The sequence below is a fragment of the Argiope bruennichi genome, chromosome 7 (assembly GCF_947563725.1).
Source record: "Argiope bruennichi chromosome 7, qqArgBrue1.1, whole genome shotgun sequence".
Taxonomy (NCBI): domain Eukaryota; kingdom Metazoa; phylum Arthropoda; class Arachnida; order Araneae; family Araneidae; genus Argiope; species Argiope bruennichi.
In genome coordinates this window covers 126,175,634-126,194,747 of record NC_079157.1, presented here as the reverse complement: position 1 = coordinate 126,194,747, position 19,114 = coordinate 126,175,634, and the positions used below count along the sequence as shown (strand labels likewise).

The 19,114-nt window shown below is 31.7% G+C and overlaps 1 protein-coding gene across 1 annotated transcript; it reads right to left on the bottom strand.

The window, feature by feature from the left end:
• Nucleotides 1-1,734: 1,734 nt before the first annotated feature.
• Nucleotides 1,735-18,617, bottom strand: LOC129976515 (uncharacterized). The gene is made up of 2 exons (XM_056090122.1): nucleotides 18,555-18,617; nucleotides 1,735-2,374 (listed from the first exon to the last, which is right to left on the bottom strand). Exons 1-2 carry the CDS (start codon nucleotides 18,559-18,561, stop codon nucleotides 1,770-1,772), a joined length of 612 nt encoding a protein of 203 aa, XP_055946097.1. The 5' UTR covers nucleotides 18,562-18,617; the 3' UTR covers nucleotides 1,735-1,769.
• Nucleotides 18,618-19,114: the final 497 nt, after the last annotated feature.

Sequence of the window (19,114 nt, the reverse complement as noted above, 5' to 3'; positions counted from 1 at the left end):
GCGCGCAGGTTTCTCAAGATTAATTTGCCTAAGATTATGAAAATGTTGAGTTTTTCTAAATTTTTAACATTCAAAACTTCATAAATAAGTCTTAGTTGATCGTGGAAAATAGAAACATTCATTCATTTATTTAAAATTTGGTGTGTCCAGAATATTTCTCAGAATATGATACCTTACTGCATAAAATTTAGACTTCATAATTTTTGAAATATATTTATAGGCCGGAACAAAATATTATTATTGATTTCATTTCAATCCTTTTGAAAGCAAAACTAAAAACTGAATTATATGCTGAATCTGAGAAATTTTTGGTGAATTATTCTTTGAGATATTACATAAATTATGAAAAATATTTTGTAGTTCACATAAGACTTAAATACCGAGCGATTCTGTTAGCAATACTCATATTCAATAATAATAATAATAAATAAATAAATAAATAAATAATAATAATAAATAATAATAATAAATAATAATAATAATAAATAAATAACAATAAAATGATAAATAAAATAAAACGCTTGGTTTTATTAAAAATATCTTTATATTAATTGAAATTTCATCATTTCCACTTAAAATTAAAGTTGAAGTTTTACCGGAAATTACAACAAATTAGCAAAATATATATAGTAAATTGAACGAAACGATCTAAACAACAGTATAAGTTTGGTATGACTATCAAAATTTGAAGATTAAAAATGTTTTGTTTGAGAATCTATTAAGAGACCAGTTACTTAAAATATTTAATTGAAAATGGTAGTGAGCGATAATACTGGCGAACCGGTTGGTCGCCAAATGTGGCTAGTAAATAATAAGTTACATCTCTATAAATTTATGCATTTATTTTCGGAATGGAACGCATTATCCTATTTTAATGGATTCCGACAGAAAAAATTGTCTCTGCTTTACTTGTAAGATTTGGGAATAAATGATCCTCCTGAAGCGAATTTGCATTGTATTTTGTAGATTGCTTACCCACTTAAAACCACTCCACTACTGTGTATAGAGAGTCCCGTAAAAACCTTATAAGCTCAGTAGTGTTCGTTTACGAATTCTCAGAGAATGAAATGTGTTCAAAGAAGAAAACTTCTGTGCCCTTTCATTTTGGAGAAAATCTCATTCAGAAAACGATGAAGTCGATCCGATCAGATGAGACCACGAAATTTTATTTTAAATATGAAAAATAATGATACGTGCATAAAGTATAAATCAAAATGACTGCCCACCATACCGAGGAATGAATGTGTAATGGAAGACTGAATCCGATGTAGCAGAAGTGTCAAGACGAACTTCTGATGTTCTTTTTGTTGTAATGGCTCCTTTCGGGAATTCTTTCAGATGGTTCAACAAAAAGATATTTTAAAAATCTTTCTTTGTCATAAAGATTTTAATTCTGTGGGTATGAGTTTTGATTCTCATGTTTTATGAGGACTACTCACAAGGGAGTTTACACTTACTTTATTCTTGTCATAAATGTTATTTCCGATGTCTTAGAGTACCCTGGGCTAAACTCCAGTGTATAACCTTCCGTGTGATTATGCAACAAGTAAAGACACTAAATGATTATTACAGTGGATTTTCTTTTAAGAAAAACAGAAATATGAAGTGCTTGAATATTTTTTTAATTACGTGAGTATCAAACTTTTCCCTTTACATTTCAATGACGAACACGATAGAAAAGATGTAGGAAAATCAAATAATTATAATGGACAAATGAAAAGACAAATGTGGCGAACACTGACTGCTTTCAAGTGTTTTCTATTTATTGATTATCGCGGCATAGGCATTTTAGAAAATGCTCGACCGACAGCATCAGCATATTTTTGGTAAAGGATACTGTACAGATTATCTAACGTATGCCTTTGATAAGTCTTCTGTAGATCTAGTAGGTGGTTTATTATGTGAGTGGGTATGTTAGAAAAAATGGGTGTAATTATGTCCAAACTACCCACGTCGAATTTCTTTAAGATACCAAGATAATTCTGGGGCCTTCCAACAATTTGCAGATCAACAAGTACTTCGGTGGCAGCTGCTTCTACTTTCCCAACACTGGTGTAGGTAGAGTTCTTAATGACCGTTCTGTGAACTGATTGCAGAGGGAACAAAATAAGGGTGCAGTTGATGCTGATCTCTCCCTTGTAACTCTTAGGCCCCGAACAGTCCCCTTTCCTTTTAATTCGATGCAGCCCTATGACGCTGCTGAATGTGAAATCGACTTTTGTGACACCATTACGATACTTGGTGTTGCTCAAAACTTTCGTGAACCCAGGCAAACGAGCTGGAAGCAAGTTTGCCGACAGAAGTTCCTGTTCGAGAGATGACTGCAATACATTGTCGACGTATTGATTGGCTGAGTTGACTGCAAAAGCCCCACCTGCAAGAGAAATTAAGCATATGGAATCAACGCACTCAAAGGATTTTTTAAGGTTGTCATGTCTTTGCTGTTGTCAATTATAATATAGGTTTTCATAATGTATTTCCGACGCATTTTGTTACGATATATAGTACAGAGCGCAGTCTCATACCCTTTTATCCGTAACCATTCTGGTCACTAAACGGTTTGATGGACATGCTAAGGGAATTTTATTAAATACCAAAATATTTATAATAGAAAAAACAAAAATAACTATGTAGAATTTACAAACATATAAGAAATGATAATAAAATGAAACAATGTACGAAGATTGAAAAATTAAAGACAAATTATATGGAATAATAATATGCAGAAAAATGTATCAAAAAACACAAGAATTCTATGTTCACTTGTTATCATGATATAGTAGATGAAGATGCAGTTTTAAAAATCAAAAGGAAAATAATTTGGTTCATGGTAGCAAAGAAAACTCTGATTGATTGAAATTTATGAATGCAAATGTATGTGGAGAAACTGTGATGCGTTTTACTCATTAGTCTTTGTGAGTATGGCACTTAATGTTGAGAGCAAGAGAAGATCTCTATTTTCACTGATAAGTTTAATTATTCTGTGGATTTTTTGTCTGGAAAGGAAGTTGCTGGTGAGCCTACTCAATAAAATTCTTCACATCTAATGGAGAAAAGCGAAATTTTATCTAAAAAGACTTATTTCCAGGCATTGAAAATTTTTTTTATCTTAAATAAGAAAACAAAAGCGTAAAATTTTCGCATTTTAGTACTTTTTTTTAGACTGGAAATATAAACTCCTTGTGTGCCAACAAGTTTAACATAAGAGTAAAGTAAATACTCAATCGACAGTGGAAGGAAGTTTCAAATGCAAAAGATAGAGGCACAAATCCAAATCAAACCAGGGAGGAACAAGAATATTCACAAATACAAAGAACGAAAAAAATTTTCACATTCAAACAATAGCATTCTGTAATTTAGACTATTCGATGGAAGAAGGTTTGGAAACATAATCAAGATAAGATATTCAAAATACAAATACATAAAAACATAAAATTATGTATGTAAGTAAACACACAGAAATACTGGAAAAAATACTGTTAATACATGTAATGTAAAGGAGGATTTGGCTCTGAGCAAAAACTGAGAAAGGAAGAGGTCTCGGGTAGAAAGGAAAGGTTCTCGAGTAGAAATTCATGAGTGCACGTCTTTCGGCAGTGAATTTGGAGCGTTCAAGTATCAAGTGCTTGGCATCCAGGACTTAAGTAGGCTATAGATGGAAAGTTTCAACCAGGCTTTGACGTTTCCATTTCCATTAAAAAATAGATAAGCTTAAAATTAGGTTTAAACGACTCTGAGTGGAAAGGAAAAAAATCCTCAGTGAATTGCACATGGTTCTATAACTGATATTAGGTATTAAACTCAAATATAACTTGAGTTTTTAAACTTAATCTAATTTTAAATTCAATTTATTTTTTTTAAATTTATTCTTGAACTTTAATATAATTTTATCTATTTATAAAAGACAAAGTTATATCTGAATATTTTATATGAACCTGATATAAAATATCGGACAATGCACAATTCACTAAGGAATTTTTTCCTTTCCACTCAGGGTTGTTTAAAGCCTACTAATTTGAACCTAATTTTAAGCTCTAAGCATTTTCACAATTTTAGTACTAAGCGACCTTTTTTCAATTGAAAATCTTTTTAAAAACATTTAATCAACTTGATTTCTTTCAGATTTGTATGGATGGAAGTTTTTAACTTGAGTTTTCAGTACTTCCTGCTGCCTTAGACTTTCAAATTTTGTACTTTTTTGAGTTCAGGATGACAATGCACCATATTAATATTTTTATAACTTGCTACTTAATTTCATTAGATCCTGAAATCATACTAACTGCATCACCTGGTAGTACAAGTGAAAAAAAAAGATTGTTAACTGGTGTATATGATATTTATAATTAATTATAAATTAAATACTATAATCTATAAGTCATCAAGGGCCGGGATAACCTGGTTGGTAGGGCGTTGAATTTGCATCCTTTGGGTTGTAAGCTCAAACCCTGGTGCACAAAGTAATCTGTTGTAGTCGCCAAATCTTCCAAATCGAGGCAATACTACTGCGGGTACTGGATCAGAAGTGATCATTCCCTGATTTAAGTCGGAATTATCCTCTGTGGATGCGCGAATGAAATGTATGAATGAAGTTCGACCCGTGAAAAAGGCTGTGACGCATAAATAGCTGAGTCGTACTCTTGGCCCTAGATGGCGCTAATGAAACAAGAGACGCTAAAACTCGGTTTAAAATCGCCGACTTCGTCAATGGACTTGTCTATGACAAGTGTCATAAGCTATAATATCCTCTATACATTCTATAATATCCTCTAAACATTCTATTTACATGCCGTAATATTATTTTGAAATAGTGCTTTAAGTAAATTATACATTTTTATGCAAATTATACATATGGGACACATTTTTAATCTCTTAACACGGTCAGAGTGAAAATTTCAATTTTTCAGAACACAGGAATGGTGATAGTCGAAAAATGTTTGCTGCCTCTGAATCATATTGCTTTTAATTATCATCCTATTCTTTTAGATAATTATACGTAATTTCCATTCGCTTTAGAAAAGGTATTTATTGTAGTATTTTGCTGGTTCCCGAGTCAGTGAGAAAGTAGATGCTGCTTCCCGTTTGGTTTGCATCCGCTTGAATCATCTCTGACGATCGTCAGGCAACAGAAAAACGGATCCTTGTATGTTATTGCAAGTCAACAGCACGCAAGTAAGTAACAAACTCCACAGCATCACGCCTTCTGTTGTCTTGTTGGGCATATTTCACCGATTCATAACGCTGATGTGAAATGAACTCACTAAACCGGGCGTACATGCCATGCCCGTAAACACCTACTATTTAGAGACTTGCACAATGTGCACTTTATGCAAAGGGGCTGATACTGTTGAAACATATTTTAACAAAATGCTTTCTTAAAAAATGCATTTGCATTTTTTAAGAAAAATGTTTTTAAATTAATGAATTTACTAGGCAAGAGACTTCACCCAAACTTGTTTACTTTTCTTAGAAGAATTTGTTTTTTTTATTAAAAACTTAAATTTCACCTTATTCTATCAGAGTTTGTTTTTAGTCTGATTGCTGGTGTTATATCGCCTTTTTTTTCACAATTTGATATTTACTTTATGGTATTTGTATTTTGTTTTATCGTACGTAGTTTAGAAGTTTTACTGGGTGCCTTTTAATTTCTAAAAGTAGTTATGACGCAGATAACCCTATTTGTGTCTTGTACAGTAGTCTAGTAGAAGAATCTGACTGTTGATTGTCCTTCAATCTTTTGTCAGACTGAGGGACACGAGTTGCTTGTCCTTTACTCCTTAAACGTATGAAAAAATTCAGTAGTAAGTTAATATTGATCAAAATAATTGGGATAAATTTTATTTCACAAATTTCTTACAATTTTTGCGGTTGAGAATCAGTCTATTTTCTACTGCATTGCACGATTTTCACGGGCTAATACATTTATCTCTTTTAACATTATGGATTTTAATTATATCTTGCTATTATCAGATGCCAATTAATAACAGTTCGCTTCGTTTTAAAAATATTCGAACTTGTTTGCAAACGTTACATCTTAAATGGTGATTTCAAAAAAAAAAAATGCAATCAAAATTGTTAAGAGTATAAGATCTTATCAAAAAAATATTTTAAAATCATTACAAATTATATATATATATATATATATATATATAATAAAAGTTCTTGTGTAATCCAAAGACATTCGCACAAGCTATAAATACTTTAAATTCTTAACATGAAACCAAAATGCTGACATGAAATGAGATTTAACTTATCCATCCACTCCATAATGCATCGGTTTGCGATGACGAAGAAAACTGTATTATTCATCGATGTTCCTTAAACTTTTACAAGAACATAATTCAATGAAATGAGATGGATTTTATTCTTATATGGATTGTTGGATGGATTTTATTATGCATCATGAATTTTATTCTTCTAAAAAAATTATGATATTTCACATTTAAGTGTTTAGTTTAATTAGCTTTCCGCTTTTTCAATAAACGAATCTTAGTAATATTTTTGGTCGAAATGTAAATAATTGTATTGCATCTTTAACACAGAGTTTTTTTTCTCATTTTTTTTTTCAACAAAGTAATCCTTATTACAAAAATACCGGGATACCGAATACCGGTATTTTGAGCCATTTGTACAATTTTGTAATGCCGGTATTCACAGGTTTAAATACCGTTTTTTCGGTATTTACGCGAAATTTTAAAAATAGTCTCCACTATATGTTCAGGGATCGCCAACATAGCAAAATAGTATAAGTTTTTGTTTTGATGTCTCCCTAACGGGCGAAATTAATTAGCTAATGAAGGGCTTAATGAATTGCTTAAATCTAAATTAGAGAAACATGGATTATCCCTGAAATAAGATATTATATCCATAACGACTGATGGAGCAACAGTTATGAAAAAAGTTGGAAAGTTGATTGGTGCAAATCAGCAATTGTGTTATGCACATGGAATTCAATTAGAAGTAATAGATGTATTATACGAAAAATATAAAGAACAGAAGAATCCAAATGCTCTGGATATAGAAACTTCGGATTCCAGTTTTGAAGTGAGTGAGAGTGATATTGCCAATGAATATAATGACAATGTAATTGTTGAAGAAGATATTGCTAATGAGGATATTAACCCATCAAGAAATGCTTTCAATAATTTATAAAGTTCGAAAAATTGTTAAGATATTTAAACGTTACCCTATAAAAAATGACATATTTCTAAAATGTATACTAACTGAAAATAAAACAGAATATATGCTAATATTAGATTCTAAAACACGTTGAAACAGTTTACTCCTAATGATGGAACGATTTTTGAAACCGAGAAATCCAATCCAAAAATCAATAATCGACTTAAACCTGTAAATTAATTTTTCAGATAGTGAATTCGACTTAATATCCAGAGCTACTATATGAGCTCTACTTCCAATATAACTTACTATTGAGGCATTATGTCGGAGAGATTCTAATTTATTAACAGTTACTGCATCAATAAATTTCTGGTTGCAGTCACTGAAAGAACAGCACACATCACTATCTGAAGAATTATATATTACATTGAAAAATCGCACAGAAGAAAGGCATATCGAAATAGAAAATGTCTTATGGTATTTACATAATTATAATGATTTTAAAAATGAAAATGAAAAAGGAGAAAAGAAAATAACCATTTCAAATCTGATTAAGTTTATAGTCAATTTTAATAAATTTTTTTACCCCTAAACATATTCACATTCATAAGAATTCGGTTCAATTATCAAAGATTATGATGACACTGATGTTGTTAGTCAAAAGGAATTGTCTCTTGAACAACAATTAGAATTAGCGATAAATAAAAAAAAATTCAACGAACCAAAATACAATACAGAAACCAGCTATATCCAAAACCATCCGACGAGAAATCGATTTATTTGAAGATGAGGGATTTAGAGGTAAATACTTGGAGAAAGTATATTGCGCATTGCTAATAGTACCACCAACTAACGTAGATGCCGAAAGAGCGTCTTCGACAGCTGGTCATTTTTGCACAAAATTACTTTTCAGGATTAATGACAGGACAATTGATGCATTATGTTTTTTAAGATCACATTTCAGAAATTTGTATTAGTACCACAGACTGAATAGTGATATTTACACCTTTTTTGTGATTTAAATAAATAAGATGTCCCTCTACTTTTTTTGTGATTCTTTATATATTGTTATAATTTATAATTTATAAGTTACAAATTATTTTTTGTGATATTTACACTCTCAAATAAAATTAAGAACACTTGTGTTTTCTTTCCTTTTCTAAAATTTCTAATACCGGTATTAAGATCTAAAAAATACCGGTAAAAATACCGGTATTGAAATTTTGTTCCAATATTGCAAATCCCCAATTACAATGAAACCTCGGTTAACTATCACATCCCATAACGAATGATTCGCATAACGTGCAAGAGAAAGTGTGAAAAAAGGACTCCCTTAAGGAACGATGTTTCGAAAAACCAGTGACGAGGTGACAACATGATATCATATTCAGAAACTTGTCTACATTTAATCTTTGTTTAATGTTTGTTAATTGATGTGGTGTTTTTTTTTTTTTTCAATTCAAAGCGGACCTGCAAAATAGAGTTTTTAAAAAACACTTTGCCCAACACTTTGGTAAACGATATAATTTCACATTCGATATAAAGAAGTATTTCAAAAACATACAATCACAAAAAAAATACCAGCATAGTTAGGAAATGCATTCTGTGTCATAGCAAGGAGTTGTAGAGGAGGATACAATTGCTTCAGTATAAAATCCATCTACCAGTGAATGAAAGGAATAGCTGAAAGCATGGGAAATTGTTGTATTGTATGATAAGAAGGACGCCACGGTGGCCTGGTAGTAAGTTCTTTTCTTCGGAACCAGAGGGTTTCAGTTCGAGACCTGATTCCTCCGAAGAACCCTCGTGTAATCGGGTCTGGTGTACGTTAAATCAGTCGGGACTAAACGTTTTGCATTTGTGTGGAAGCTTTTAGAGGAAATGCCAGCTCAGGTGTCGTCCTCGTCATCTGACGGAGGTTCAAAATGACCAGGTCCGTCCCGAAGTAGCCCTAGTGTTGCTAGAAAACAGGACGTTAGCATAACTAAATTAAACTGTATAAGAAGAAGCATCATCCTAATAGGGCACCAACTCACTCTACTAAGGTGCGGCGCTACAGATATATTTACCTATATTCTTGCGTCCCATTTGCTTTTATCAAAAACAGGCAAATAGAAATGTTTTCCCACAACTTCCGTGTGTTGTAAATAATAAATTACATTACTATACATTAATTTGAGTGTATGTAGGAATGGAATGCATTATCTTGTTTTGCAGTAATCCTACGAGAAAAATTGTATCCCTTAACAAATGTTTCGTTTTACGAGTACGAATCAGGAACGAATCTCTTAATCTGTCTCTAATCTCTTAAACCTCCAACTGCTTACCGGGCCGCGGTGGCCTGGTGGTAAGGTCTCGGCTTCGGAACCGGAGGGTTTCAGGTTCGTGACCCGATTCCACCGAAGAACTGTTGTGTATGGGGGTCTGTTGCATGTTAAAATCAGTCATGACCAAAAGTCCTCCCGCTGGTGTGGTGTGGTGTGGAGAAGGGGGTGCCAGCTCAGGTGTTGTCCTCGTCATCTGACCATGGTTTAAAATGACGAGGTCCGTCCCAAAATAGCCCTAGTGTTGCTTCAAATGGGATAACCAACTGCTTACCCTGTGATATATATAACCTTAATATAACCAACTGCTTACCCTGTGATTTCCGCGGGTTGGCACTAAGTCAACTTTCTGTCGTATCTTGTGTTTTTCGTGGTTTAGTGTGTTTATCTTCTAAGATTGCAGAATTTTTATTACATACAGTAACAATTCGATTAGTTTGAAAAATATTTGAACTTATATGCAAACATCGCATCTAAATAGTGATTTCAAAAAATCATGCAGTCAGAGGATTAAAATATATTTTTTAAAAAATTTATTGGAATATATATGACATATATAAAAAGTTTTATGTGTTCGATCGAAAAACAATTACTATCTGTAGCTGAAAATTTTTCACTTATAGTTAAAAACTGGAATAGCAGCCGACAAGTAGAATTCTAGTAGAATCCATCGGATAATCCTGTATAATTTTGTCAGCGCATCAGCTTAGATTACTATAAGCTTATTACTATATTATAATTCAATACCTCAGCTTATCACTATATTAAGATTCAATGAATGAGAGACAAACTTAATATTTTATTTTCAATTTTCGAATTATTCTATGCTGTGTGTATAAATTATATTAATACCCACAAATATATTAATTCTTGCACAAATCACCCTTCATTTAGATGTTGAATAGTTAAGAAATTTTTAATACGTGTTACGTTTAAAAATACGTTTGTCCTTAACAAACACGTGTTTCTAAACACAGGTTTTATTTTTTCTCCAATTATATCAGTTGATGCAGTAGCTTTAAATTTAAATGAAATACGCCAAAAAATTAAAACATCAAATTTTATTTTATTTTTATATAGTATTTAGCAACCTTTTTTAGTGTTTTCAACTTATTTTATCCAACATTTAGTTTTAATTTTAATTACGGTTACTATATTTCAATAAATACACAAACCTTGAAGCGTCGAGACATAATTATGAAGCATTGGACAAGAATTTATAATTTTTTAGTTTCTTATGATAAAAATTTATAGTTATATGGTAACCTTCTCAAAGGACCTGTTGTTTGTTTAACCTTATGAGAAAGTTAAAAACTTACCCTTTTATAATAATTTTGTAATAAACTTACTATTATTTTTTTCATCATAAATATTATTTTAACAGATATTTGAACGTGTCTTGTGTTTAAAAAAATCAGTATCATTTAAAATGAGTTAGAATGTCTTAAAATTAATTTTAAATTCATAAGAATCTTTTTCTTTGTGGTGAAACAAAATTTCTTTATAAATAAATATATGCTGCAAAAGAAATCTTTAAGATTCAATGAATATGTTCAAAACTACTTCTTTCATCAAAAATGCAATTTCCTTATAAATTATCGAAATCGCAACAAGAGAGATAAATTTGCGTCCCCCCATCCTCAAAGGCTAATCAGGAAGTAGAAGGTAGCAAGGCAATTTGTGGATCAACTTGTTTTTAATTTTCATTTAACATTAATATTAATTTAGATAAATTTAATCATGAAAATGTTAATGGATGTTTTATAAATTGACATTAATTATTATATAAAATTATGAGATGTACAATGAAACTAATAAATAATAACGCAATATAATAAATGTATTTCACGAAAATTAACTCTTCTAAAGTGCAGATTTTTTTGTAAAAAAAATTGTCACGAACTTGTCATTAACCAAATGGAACTGGTAAAGACAAGATATCTGGTTTTTTTTTATAACTTTCCTGTGTTTGTCAAATTACATGGTTAGTTTTTCATTCTTTCCTTTCTCAACAAAATATACTTCGTTTTTCCGAAATATCCGAACGTTTCTTTTCAGTTTGTTAGGTCACAGTGGCCTGGTGGTAAATCTCGGTTTGGAACTGGAGAGTTTCAGGTTCCAAACCCGATTCCACCGAAGAACCGTTTTGTAAGCGGGTCTGGTGCACTTTAAATCTGTCGGGGCCAAACGTCCTTCCGCAGGTGTGGCGTGGAAGCTTCGATAGGGGTGCCAGCTCAGATGTTGGTCTCGTCATTTGACCGCAGTTCAAAATGACGAGGTCCGTCCCAAAAAAGCCTTAGTGTTGCTTTAAAACGGGACGTTAATATAACTAACCTGTAAACCTAACCTAAACCTTTCAGTTTGCCATTTCCTGCTGCTTTTGAAAACTTTCTCCGTCTGTCTCAAGACATAACATTCTGTATGTAGGTATATGTGAATTGCTGAAAGCATTCCAGAGAATGTCTGCAGTGGTTTTCCTTGTAATAGATAATTTACAAGTACTTGTGCGCAGGGGGGGAGGGGGAAGCTATTTCAAAGTGATACTTTCAGCTGAACAAAATCTCTACTAATGAGCTTTTGAATCTGGTCTGTTTATCAGAACTCAATAATTACAAACACATTTAATGGCAACGAAGTAAACCTGGAGTATGGAATCGAAGGAACGCAGCTTCTTCTGTAGCTTTCAAAGGAAGGAACTCCTTTACAAGAGAATGCAATATTTGAAAGTTGATTGTGGGAAAATTGTTCCGTTACTATCACGATTGCACACACTTTCATGATATTTGAAGACAATGAGCCAAGAAACGGGTTTCACACTTCAGGTGTAAATAAGAGGTAACAAGCGGCAGCAGTAGTCACGGAAGTGCTTCGGAAAAGACTGAAATCCCTTGAGGGACAGTGGGATGTATTTGTCCCCTCCCCTAGTGAGGAAAATAAAGGTAGGTAAAAATGTTCAGCTGTGAAATATTTTATTGTCAAGGTACACAATTTCATCTATGCGTTTTTTAATGAGAAATTTTTTTAAAATAGAGTGGCCCTCATAGGATCAGCCATGAAGAGTCAATTTGTTAGCAATTAAATTATGTTGAATGTGTTATTAGAAAAAAAATACGGACATTTGTCAAGATTTTAAAATAAATCAAAGACAATAGATGATAAATAAAAAAGGAGTTATAGATTCTTCTTAAATTCTCCTCTAAAGATATTCGAAATTTTAATGTCATGCATAAAGCAAGGTTAAACGTTTGTTAAGGCAATCGTAACAAAATGCATCCAAAATTGTTTTGGGATGTTATTTATAAAAATTGTACTGTCATTCATAAGCAAGATAAAAAAAAAATTCTTAAAGTAATTGTAACGGAGTGCATACAAAAGAATATATTTTGCGATTTTATTTAGATTTCACTCTTATTAATAAATACTGCTTTAGTCGGTCAGTTGCCATCTTATTCACATTTTTAACAAATAATGAATAAATGTCACTGTCAGGGAACCCGGGACAACATCTGTGGGACTTTCATCCTAACTCACTAAAATCTCCCCTGGTGCTTAATGTAATCGTACACGACGATTCTGTGATGTTTGCATCTTACACAAATAACTGAAAGAGAAGTTTAAAGTTCTTTCTAGTAAATGCATTCTTTATTGCAAGAAACGCCATCAGATATTTTTATTATTTATTATTCTGTGTATTAGAATAAATACACAAATGTTTAATACGCAGTCGGTATATGATTGGGTCATTTGAAATTTCAGAATGACGGTTGAAATTAAAAATATTCACAGATAATGGAATTTTAAAGTGGTTGCATATAATGACTGCTAACAGAGCTTTAAATCGTATATTAACGAATGAATACAGTTATTTAATATTACAGCTTTTTTTTTTTGTAAATGGATTTTGATTTTTTTGAAATCGCATCACACCAGATTATTTTCGAAAATTTGCATAGAGGTAGAAATGTCAAAGAAGTAAAAATGAAAGGCAGGAAGGTCAGAAAAAGGGAGGCCTTAGTCGTTGGAATAAGGAGTAGGAATAGCAAAGAAGTAAACTTAATAGTCAAAATAGAACTTGGCAAATATCATTCTTGACCAATACAAGTTGTTCCCAAAAAAGTGTGGCAAGTTTTTATCACCCTAAATATTCCATCTAAATACACCACTAAATGTCTAATAAGGTTTTACAGCTGTATAAATGTGGTTTTTAATGAATTATTCTTTTGTATATATAAAGTAAAATGTTTATAATTCAATGCCTCTGTAAAAAATATTTACATTTTTTTTTTGGCGTTATATTTACGTTTGGCGTTATTTACCCTTCAAATGTTCATCTACGCAGAAAACAAAAGGCATCCTTCATTATTTGAATCTCTGTTCGTGCAAGAGTGTTCAGAATAAGATGAACTGTTCATCCTTGCTAGAAATGACCCGACATTCATTAACAAATGTTTCATGAATGGTGCGTATGTTTCAGAATAACAATGCAAATGTCAGCGTGCTTCGTTTGAAAAATTGTTTAAGACTTTTGAGATCTCGAAATCGTAGTTAAACTATCGCAGCTAACGTTTTCAAATGAATTTCTTCAAATTGATTTTGATACGAGCATGTTGCATTCTCAGCCATCTCCCGAGTATCCGGCCTAGTTTTCTTTTATCGTAATGAAATAGGGAATGCTAGGCGTTGCATTGGCAGATCCTCTGTGTCATGTGCAAAATACAAGTTGTGACAGGGAAACCGCAGCATTTTTCTCATTAATCATTGTTTCATCATTATCGAAAACTACCAGTACAGATCCTTCCATTTTAACTCGACATGTTTCCGGCAAATGATTCTATGATTCATCGGGCCGAGGCCACGTTCACATTCTACTTGCCTTGAGATAAATGGAGAGCATAGTACCCAATACGAAGTGAGAAAATATGGATTATAACAGTGAGAGTTTTTAATAAAAATTTTTTCTCGTATCGGTGGGCAAAGAAACGAGTTCATAGCACTTCGGCCTATCCGGCGTTTTTGTTATCCGGCCTGGCCTCTCGCTACATTACGCCGGATACTCGAGAGTGTACTGTACCTTATTTTTGTTGTTCTTATCGTCATACATTTCGACTGGTTTTCAACTTCAAAATTTCTTTATTGACAAAACTGATTTCAAATCTACAATGATTTATAAATTATCCCTCAGACATGTCTTGTTACTTTCTTTGTGCTTGTATTGAGATTTATGGTTTTTGTAAGAAATAAACTGAAATATTATGAACTCTTTTTTTTAAATTTTATATTTAGAGGCAATACAAAAGAGGGAATAATTGACAAAAATCTTATCTTTTGAAGCAAGAGCAAGTTTACGTTATCAGTTATCAAGCTAGGCAATCAATTTGAAGTTAGTAATGGAATTAATAGCTATGCGAAGCCTGCGTGTCTGGTCCATTCATTAACCTTCTGACTGCGCAATTTTTAGAAAGTATTTAGATGCGACGTTTGCATAAAATCAGTTTGCTTAAACAAAGCGAACTGATACTATATGTTGCACAATAATAATATGATATAATAAAAATCTGTAATCATAAAAATGAACACACTAAACTGCAAAAAACGCGGGATGAAATAGAAAATGGACTCATTGCCAACCCGCGAAAATCGCGAATAAGCACCTGGAGGGTGAAAAAGAAAATGTATTCGATGTGTTTTTGTTAACCAGAAGACAAAGCAGAAGTTACTCACCGAGGAGGAAAGAAAAAAGCAGGATTCTTCGCTGCATGATTGGAAAATATGAAAATATTCGAAATAATTTAACATCAGCATTTCTTAAAAGTATACTTTTAATAGAGTACTAAAAAGAATAAAATATTTTTCAAATATTTTTACATCTTAGTTTTTAACTTATAATTCATTATTTTAAATATTACAATACATTTGAACTCCATTTATTTCCAAGTTGTATATCGGTTGATGCTTCTGGCATGGAACCACATTCGATTAAATTAATAGATTAAACACTAATCAACATTTGAAACTATTAAAATGGCGTCTTGTATAAAAAGTATACAAATTTAGAAGAATTAAAAACTTTAGTTCATCAGGAATTACGAGAAGATCTCATTGACAGAATTTTATCTTTACAAACAAAATTCTAGTTAAACACGTAAAAAAATTAGAAATAAATATTAAAAATATATTGTAAGATGTCTATTTTTCATGAGAAATTCCTCAAAATAAAAGTAAGTGAAGTATTGTTATTGTATTTCACAAATTATGTTCTTATATATATTTCTCTGCATGTACCGAAAATGTTTGAAACGAATTTTTTATATTCAGCAGCGAAGGATAGTAAATTGAGTGTTTATTTTCTTAAGGGCATAGAAAAACATATACTAAGTAAAGAGAAAAGAAGAGTGAAAGTATAGAAAGAATTTTAATACACAAAAGGTACGATTTGAAAATCTGTTGTTTATACAAGTTGCGTGTATCTTTAAAAGCGCGAATCAGTTTGGTTTTGTTTATTCAAAATAGACAATGGTATAATCAAGCCATCATCAAAATCACTGCATCAGAACTGCATGAAACTTTGCAATCATTGTCACTTCCAGATTCACTTTTATAACGTGGCTTGGTTTCTGAATCGTTGTGAAAGCCTAACTAATTGCTTTTCCACTTTTATTTTGTTTTATGACCCAATTTGTCAGTTGCTTTTCTTAAGCAACTATGCTTGTGTATGCAACACATGCATAAAAAATATGGTAATACTTAGTCCCATGCAAAATCTAATTGACGTGATTCCTTATTTTCTTTTCCACTTCAAATCTTTCTCCCACCAGAATATGACAAAATTGGAAATAACAGCGGAGTTTCGAAGTATTCTTCATTCATTGCTTTATCCCAGAGAAAGCTTTGCTGACATTTTCATAGAACAGCTAACAACAGTTGGTTCAAAATATTGAAATATGGCGTTGATTTATAGCTTTTTATGGATTTTTTCGTTCAATTCTTGCAGAGTTTTTCGGCGATTAATACCGAGCAAGAGATTCCAAAAATTGAATTTGTGTTTCAAACGCATTTTTCCTCAGCCTCTTGAAACCAAGATTTGTGACAGAACTATACTTGTAGTCACAAAATCACATGTCAAATTATCGTTCCATTTTTGAACTGACGCTTTTACATGCTTCGGTAAGTACTGACCGACAGACCGTCCATCTAGTGTGTGATTCGGCTTAAAACGTGATTGGTGTCTGCACTATAAATGTTAAATCTGTGCACATGATTTTATCTATCTAGTTGTGTTCGTTTTGCAGTTATCGTGTTCACTTGCATTCGAAAAGCCGGACTTCTTCTGAATGAAATTTGCTGGAAATTTCTTAGGACTGGGTGTAATACCGAATTTCATCTGTCTAGTCCAAAGCGTATTTTTAGTTATCTTTGTCACAGAAGAAGTGGAAGATGCGTCAAAAATGTATTTTCTGAATTCGGGGAAATTTGAAATTTGGATTTTCCTCAAAATCTCAAGTTCGAATTTTTTGATGATTGCGATACTTTCTTTACACTCTGTTCATGAGAAAGTAAAAAATTTCAAGAGTTACAAGAAGAAATAAGGTTTTGAATTGCAATACTTTCTTTACACTCTGTTCATGAGAAAGTAAAAAATTTCAAGAGTTACAAGAAGAAATAAAGTTTCGAAATCGTTGATCATAAGAAAATTTGGACCATCTAATAAATGATTGAAGGAAACTTTTTGAATGATTTTAATCGTTAGATGGATTGAGAGAGCAGAAAAATACTAAGAATGTATGGCCTATTGACATTGTTATATCCCTGCCTTCCTTAGAAAGTAAGTAAACGCGTTAATAAAATCAATTTTGTGACAGCCAAAAATTAATTTTACCATTCTCAGAGAAATGTCATAGATACTCTTTTTAAAACGAAATCTTGACAAAAAAACAATTTTAAATGAATTGTAAATTATTTTTCATTTTCAAAAAATGAGAAATAGTGTGTCAATTAGAGATAAAAATGAACACCGATATATTTTTCTATTTCTCTTAAGTGATAAGATCCTGTAAAATCAACTAACAGAAGATTTAATGAACGTTTAAACATCTGAGGAAATTTTCTTTGACGTTTATTATTATTATTATTATCATCATCAGTGGATACAATTGTACTCATTACAATGTTTTACTGTCAAAACGCTGAGAGAAGAAAATAAATATTTCTCGAAATTTTGAAAATTTTGTAGTTGATGGCAAAGCAAACACATGGATTCTGAAAAAATGAAATCATTAAGGTTGCTTTTGCCAGAAATATCCAGATGGGACTCGTGCTAGAATTATTGCCGAAATACAAATGAATTCAATGTTTATAAAATAATTTCATAATGAATCATTAAAAACATTTCTAACTATAATTTCACACGTTGAAAGAACTTATTCGTTTTTTTAATTAATTATTTTTAGTAATAGTAAAGTGAAGAATTAAATTCCTACACTCATTTATATCGAATTATATAAAGTTTGTTTAAAATTATTAAAAAGCATTCATTTATAGTTATAATTAAGAGAACAATGAAATTAAATTTGCTTAAATGTTACCAATTTGAAAAAAAGTTTTTAATAACTAGTTTGGATAGCACTTTTCTGTTAAGAATGAATGTAATAGCATACATTAAAAAAGTAAGTGAAATAATTTCATTGAAAATGAATGATAAAATTGTAAACCCCTTTTCTCTATCTGAAAAATGTAGTAAATTCAAATCATGTCGGTGCAGTTAAATAAAGTAATAATCAAGTTTCACAGCTAAAATAATGCAATATACAAATTGACGAGTTTCAATCTGACATCAACAGACGAAGAAAATTTGATCATTATCTAATTAATTAATTCCGTTATGTCGGAAATTTGAAATAAGAAAGTTTTATTTTGTAGAGAAAATGGGAGTTACGAAATCGGCGGCCTTGATGAAAGTCGTGTTATATTGCAAAGAAAGAGTAGTAAAGAGGACTATTTATTCTAATTCGTTTAATATCTGTCATATTAAAAAAAGAAACACTGGGTCGCATCAAAAAATATTTCGAAGCATATAACAAATTGCAGGACAAAAGAAATAGAAAAGAGGGTGCCTACTTGCCATCCGACGTCGCTGACTACAATTTTTTTAGGACGTCTTTTCTGTAGAGGAAATGTGATAAGATACGACTGTTATTAAGAATCGCCGATTGACACCTGTTTTCACACATTCTGTTTCCCATTCGGGATGCGAAATGCAAGAGATCAGTTCGCTGCATAACGTGAGATAAATCAGTTTTAAGATAAAATGGAGCCAACGGTCTCAAAACTTTCTCGCATACTCTCTAATACAGATGAATTAGTATTTTGGACGCATTTCTTTGAAAATAATTAAAACCAAAATCTGATACAGTCCCACAATGGCAGTCACAAAATTGCATACCAAATTTGATCCATTTGAGGCACTGCATTTTTGAATGATCACGTTTGCGTGCTTCTGGACGTTGTTGGATTTGGCACACAATCTGATAGGCGTCCACATCATAGATGTTCAATATAAGACCGAATTTTATATATCTCCGTTTTGTAATTATGTTAACTTTCATTGGATCAACCGGACAGATAGACTACATCGGGATGGAGTTTGCACAAAATGTGTCACCATTATATAAATTGGG